The following is a 6,571-nucleotide window of genomic DNA, read 5'->3' as shown; positions in this document are numbered from 1 at the left end:
CTCTCTCTCTCTCTCTTGATAGGGAACTAGCTACATATACAGGTCCGCTGTTATAGACCACCAAAATGTATTCTTGATCGTAAAACGTAAGGAACGCGTTGTTTATAATTAGATTAACTAGTATTCTTATTAGTGCTAGTTTTATTTCCCAAATATAATCTTATATAGATTTTCTCATTAATTATATTTTACCCTAAAAATAAAAAGGACTTGCTTCTTTTGACAATTGATTTTTATATTCAGGACTGTTCACTGATAAATATTTCAAATGGGAAAGTAGCTATTTTAAAATCTAAATTGATGTTTATTCAATGTTTATTTCGACGTTTCAAAGTATTCGAGAATAATTTATTCTTTTTGCAATAAACAACTTTGAATTACATCATAGGACAAAGATATTTTCCATGAATCACATCCTTTGAATATTGCAGCATCAATTATTTTTGGTACACATAAATTACTTTGGTCCTTGCAATCCTCTCAATTTAAAATAACATAGTTTAATTTGGTAAACAGTAAAACATGTTTCAAACAAATTCTCTTTTCATTTTCAATAATACTATTAGATTTAATAATTTTTGATTCATAACAACATATGAATAAAAAATATAGCCAATTGAATAGAGCTATAAGTATATAACTTAGAAACACGCTATCGAGATATGATACAATATCCGATGACACAACAGGGTGTGACGTAACTCAAGTCAGCACTTATATCATTTATATAACAACGCGAATTGACTCAGATTAATTGGTTCTTTCCCGAAATTGATAGTTTTCAGCACTTGTTGAAGTTTAGAAGCATATAAGCTATCCGACATCTATCAAAACCCAAAATACAAATGTAAAATATTAATGAGAAGGAATTGTATATTGTTTAATTTTGGTAGTATACTAGTATGTAGTAAGTATACTTAAAAATCTTAAAACAAGCTTTTATAATTTTCAAACACAAGTTTTGAGGATATGCATTTCGGGAAACAGTTTATCCAATTTTTTAAAGTAAATGTTCTTTTAACAAACTCACAACATCCCCAATAATGATTTAACTTTAATTATGTTTTCTTAATTTTAAGATATTTGTACAAATAAATTCATTGACATATATAAAGCATACAGGTAGCGTATGACATAATTAACTTAATTAACAGAAAAATTAATTAACAGAATATCCACGTCCTTCACGTTTCCTTGGTCACATTCTTTTCTAAAAACAACGTCTTTTGTGCATGTTCTTTCTATTTATTTCGCTTTTGAAGTCGAACTTTCTTTCGGATCCATAAATTGCTTTCCCGTAAAGTCGGTGTAGTTCTCACACTCTTTGATGGCGGTATTAGGAACCTGTTAAAATCAATAATGATCAAACTTTTTTTTAAATCGTTAATATACATCATTTTTTAAAATTAAGAAATGTGACATAACTTCCAACTGTACTGCATATCTACACTTTGATTGTATAATTCAAAGTTCGAATCAGGATTTGCACTGTTTCAGTAGTATTCTACCATTCATATAAGTTAAAAAAGGACATGATAACTCTAAGATAAGTTATAGAATCAATATCGAAGTTTCCTTCCCATAAATCATTATTTTCTTTTTAGCTACAAAGAAATTCTGTTTTGCGATTTAAGAGTAGTTGCATTTTGCATGAAAGTACTCACGTAATGCACTAAACACTGCTAGATGAAAAGTTTGAAAACAGTTTCAAAAAGGTATAGGAATTCATATGTGAGATATCAATACTCGGACTTATTGTGTCTAATTAGTAAGATACACATTACATATGTTTTGTCAGTACCAAATAAAGTTTTTTTTTGGATATGAATTATATCCGTGTATACACTGAATTAAAAAATATAACACACACACACACTTTACGTAGGGGGGAAATCAACGGTCCAAAAAAATTGAAGTCGAACTTTATGGAGAGAATGACTATACCTTATCTAGCGGGGTATAACACGGATGGTGATGCACTTTGACTGGGTTATTGTGACGTGTGTTGTAACACATGAGGTACGCCCAGCGCCGCCTGTCGGAGTCGTTTGGTCCGCTGCAGTGAAGCAGATTGCAGCTAAAAATGAGAGCATCTCCTGAGTAGATCAAAACTCAGTTTGATTAATGTGACAAAGCTACAATTGACGAAATAAATTTATTTATTCTAGAGCTTATTCATAAAAAATGTATACGTTTCTAAAAAGTAAAACTTTTTCCAGAAGATGCGCCCGTATAGTGTAGAAAGCTTAACGTTTACGGAAGCATGCAATGAATTCTCAGTAGATATACCAACCAACCACAGTATCCCAGTAAATTAAGGTTCAAATTTTGCTTTTATTATAGTATATATGTTACATGTATAAAGTACATGTAAGCGTTAGAAGTGAGATAGAAGTCATAAGTTTCAATCGATACGTTGCATTGGCAAATAAAAAAATAATCAAGTCTAAATCTTTTGAAATCTTAAACTGTTGATACGATTTTGAGAATTTCAGTAGAGTCAAGAGTTGTATATGTACAATATAATTAAGAATACCTGGCTCCAGCTCCACATAGACCAGTTCAAGTTTCTTTTTAAGCTCTCTCACTCTGTCTATGTCGGCTGCTGTTTGTCCAGCCACCATGCTATGTTCGATGCGACCACATTTGTGAGAGCCTTTCAAAACCTTTTATAAAATTAATATTTTGATAATCTTTTAGATCTCTGATACTTCTGTTTATAAAATATGAGAAATTTTTATTTTTATTTTTTTTGTTTATTTTTTTTTTCATTACCTGTATTTCTTAATCGTACCTTTAAGCACCCGTTGCTTTTATCACATTTGTCTAAAGCAACAAAATACGTAAGCATTTCTGGAAAGAGGCAGCCATTTTTGTACCAATATCTAAAAGTTGCGTTTAAATTGAGCTTACAGAAAATTTTTGAACAATGAAGTAGATTCTCTAACTTAACTCTAAGTTACTGGTATAAAAATGTATAGCAATGCATTTATAGGGATCTTGAAATTGTTACCCATAGTCTTGGTGCCAAAGGAAAGTTCCACCAGACTTTGCATTCTTCTGAATCAACTTTCCATGGTAGTGATACACCTCTTTTCCTCCAAGCAGCTTATGTTGTTAATATTTACAATCAAACTGATGTATATCAACCTAGGGGTTTATTTCAATTTTTACATTTGCTCTAAAGATAATGGATTCGCTTTCTTTATAATTTCTTATCTTTAATGAATCCTACCTTTTCTGCAGCATTGACAATTTTCTCGGACCTAGCTGCCATTCCTGTTACGTCATTTCCTGGGTGACTCCAAACTGTCAAATTTACCTCTCTTCCCAAACTGTCATCAACCTATTTCCAAATTAAAAACTTTTATAAACAAAGTCAATATTCAAATATAAAGTTCAATTTCATAAAGTTTATCTTTGGTATGAATTGGCCATATACTTAAACACATACTCTCATTTTGTTCTGCACAACTTCTTCAGTATCCTCAAAACACTTCTTTAATTTACGAACTTCCTCTTCATCAAAGAGCTTTCTAAAAAGACAATGAGCTGAAATTTACTAAATTACTCCGTTAGGTTTTAACAATCATTCACTTTTGCATTTAGTAAAACTTACTTAACAATGATAAATCCATTGTCTGTATACTCTTTGAGTCTTTCCTCTGTTATCTCAAAATGGTTGCCTAAAATAAAACAATTCAAAATAGCACATGAATGAAGATGTTTATTTTTTTTAGAAATTCAATTTAATGCAAAAAAAATTCACCCATAAATTGACATTCGAATTTTAAAAAAAAAATGTCTAAGAATAAAAGATATTCTAGGTTCTGGAGTTGGCGGGACCTCTCTTACATATAAAGACAATATGGTTTGAAATTTAAAGTCTTATTTCCTACTACCGGGCATTGGGCATGCAAAAATAACAGTACCTTACCATTTTTCATACTTTGATCTCATTTTAGCCTACCTGGACAAAGTTGAGGAAAGCATATTTCTACACCCTCGGCGTCACTTATTGTTTTAAAGTGGATTATTAATACAGGCCCCATATCTAAGTTTCTATTGGTGCTATCTTCACAAAACATTCTTGGTTGTGAATTTGTTGAGACTTAGGCACTTAAAATCTTGAATACTACATCTTAGCTATAATCATGAAAGACGTTTAAGTATTTGGAGCATGTAAAAGGTTTTGAAGTGTCCTGTAATAAAGATATTACTGGTTCAATCTTCAAAAGACTTGTTAATGAGTGGTTAATGTAGTCTTGACATGCTGATATGCTGAATCTCAACCGTAGATTTAGAATGCTTGAAAATTTAAATGATTTTAAGCATCATTAATTTATGTTTTTAGCAAAGACCACAGGTCATACAGTAACTACTAGTCCTAATTTGTTGGTTATAAAAGTTTTGTGAATAAAAACTTCATGATCAAAGATTTTCAAACTACATAGTGTTTGTTCGCAAATTTAACCTTTATTCATGAGCGACTTTTCGGTATGACTGAGGTTTTGGAGAATGGAGTATGATTTTGAATACGAAGAACAAGTGCGAAAGTTTATAATTGCATGATTGATATAAGTGCATATATCCATGTGAAGAACAAGCCTTGCTTTTGATACCGAGGTTAATGGCGATAGACTACATGAAAGGGCAGTTTTAACTTTTTTAAGTAGAACAAACCGAGGCAAAACACTGCCTGTACTAAATTGCATCATGAGCAATACCTATATTCTTGGATACTGTATTGAACATATTTACAACAAATAAAGATACGTTACAATTGCTTCAAACGTAGCAAACTAATCAATTTCGTGGATTTTTCACTGTTTCTCCTCCCCTATTACTTCATTTCCTCAACTGTTTAGAATTAAAGATATAAATTAATAGATAGACAAAATTCGTTTTGACTCTTATCTACCACATATACTTAGATGTTGATGGAAAACTTTTCCTAACTCGAACAATCTTAATACGGATAATGCATGTTTTGAATACCCAACCTGTCTTAGCCGATAATAACTAGTTCAGTACCTATATATAGGGATCATTATTTAGAACGTATGAAATGTGATAATGAATAATACTGCTGTGAAAGATTATCTGCAAGATAGAATGAAAGTGACGGGCACTATCAACAAGCAAAAATAAGTTCACAATTGATCTTTTTTTAAATCTGTCAAGCTTGATACTGGAGAATATCATATTGTTTTGCTTTTTTCTAAATTATTGTAGACGAAGACCAGTTCTTCTAAAAATGCTATAACATAATAGGTAAGATTTAATATTGTACGTGACGATCTTAAATATTTATAAGTCAATGACCTGGAATGAATTATATTTGTTTTTATCCGTGTGGTCACAGGATGAACAGTGTAATGTACATTGTACAGTGTACAACAGTGAATCATATAAATATCAAATTCATCACTGAATTGACTATTATAAATATTTGAAGCCTCCGCTCGTTGAGCAAGGTAGGAAACTGAAATCAAATTTTGCAAAGACTACGGACCGATCCATGATGATAATTCAAAGCGCAAAATAACAACACGAGAAATATAAAACAATAATCATACTTCTTACCTGACATGTTGCTGCTGTGGTAAAACGTGTGATTTTGGGCTTCGATAAGGACCCACACAGTTATAACCTTACTATGTACGCTCTGATAAATATTTATCTTCATGTTTACACAAACCAGATAGGTTAATAGCACTTTTCGGGTAAAATATGTATGCTGAATTTTTTATATGATTTTATACTCAGTAGACAGATCGGAAAATGCTACAGGACTAACAGAGCGAAATATTTGGTATGAGGTGGAAGTAGTACACGTCCCGCAGTTTCCTGATATGCTGTAAGAATTTAAAACGTTTTTCTTAAGTCGTGAAAAAAAGTTGATGAAAATATGTATATTTTTCTTGGGCTCCGGATTTCTATAGATTATAGTATAGTAATATTAATCTTTTTATTTATCAAAATAACACCTGTGCAAGCAGTTGCTGCTTATTTATTATATTGTATGCAGGGAAATATTCGCCCCCGTTTTATTTTCACCCCTTTCGCCCATGTTGTCAAAGGGCGAATTTAAGACTGGGTGAATTCTGTACTACAAATGTACATTAGGCAGGAATCTGGGCGTACAAGGAGAGTGAAAAATCCATCGATTATTCTTATTTGGTGTCTTTAGAACTTGGAAGAAAAATGTTTAAAATCTAGATGATTTTATCATAATATGGGTCTGAATATAGCAACACGACGCAATTGATGCAAACTCCTACTCATTTCTTGTTGTTTTTAAAGGATTTTATCGTGTCTGTACGAAAGCCGAGAAGGATCATTCGAGATTCAAAATACGAGATTCGAAATACGAGATTCGAGATTCGAAATTCGAGATTCAATATCTAAATTAACCAATCAAATCATGGATCTGAAACCTGTCTCCTAGCAACATCAAACTGTTCTAAATAAAGATCATTCGTACATGCTCTTTCCTACAAATAAATGTCTTAATAGCTCTTAATAAATGCTATGTTCACTTCTCCCTACCTAACTAAATAATTATGTG

At 31.5% G+C, this 6,571-nt stretch overlaps 1 protein-coding gene across 1 annotated transcript; it reads right to left on the bottom strand.

Annotated features, from left to right (window-relative positions):
• Positions 1–707: 707 nt before the first annotated feature.
• On the bottom strand, positions 708–5,694 carry LOC105325095 (L-proline trans-4-hydroxylase). The gene is made up of 9 exons (XM_011424479.4): positions 5,587–5,694; positions 3,620–3,686; positions 3,455–3,536; positions 3,236–3,346; positions 3,014–3,108; positions 2,795–2,885; positions 2,537–2,666; positions 1,945–2,096; positions 708–1,344 (listed from the first exon to the last, which is right to left on the bottom strand). Exons 1-9 carry the CDS (start codon positions 5,687–5,689, stop codon positions 1,246–1,248), a joined length of 930 nt encoding a protein of 309 aa, XP_011422781.3. The 5' UTR covers positions 5,690–5,694; the 3' UTR covers positions 708–1,245.
• Positions 5,695–6,571: the final 877 nt, after the last annotated feature.

This window comes from Magallana gigas, chromosome 2, assembly GCF_963853765.1.
Source record: "Magallana gigas chromosome 2, xbMagGiga1.1, whole genome shotgun sequence".
Taxonomy (NCBI): Eukaryota; Metazoa; Mollusca; class Bivalvia; order Ostreida; family Ostreidae; genus Magallana; species Magallana gigas.
The sequence above is the reverse complement of the archived record's forward strand: the minus strand, read 5'-3'. Positions and strand labels throughout refer to the sequence as shown.

What these genes read in the sequence shown, in the direction of transcription:
- LOC105325095 (XM_011424479.4), bottom strand. Translation starts at nt 5,689, where the DNA reads ATGAAGATAAATATTTATCAGAGCGTACATAGTAAGGTTATAACTGTG. An exon ending in AATGGATTTATCATTGTTAA is followed by an intron (nt 3,537 to 3,619) that starts GTAAGTTTTACT and finishes TTGTCTTTTTAG; the next exon opens with AAAGCTCTTTGATGAAGAGG. An exon ending in TTGTCAATGCTGCAGAAAAG is followed by an intron (nt 3,109 to 3,235) that starts GTAGGATTCATT and finishes TAACAACATAAG; the next exon opens with CTGCTTGGAGGAAAAGAGGT.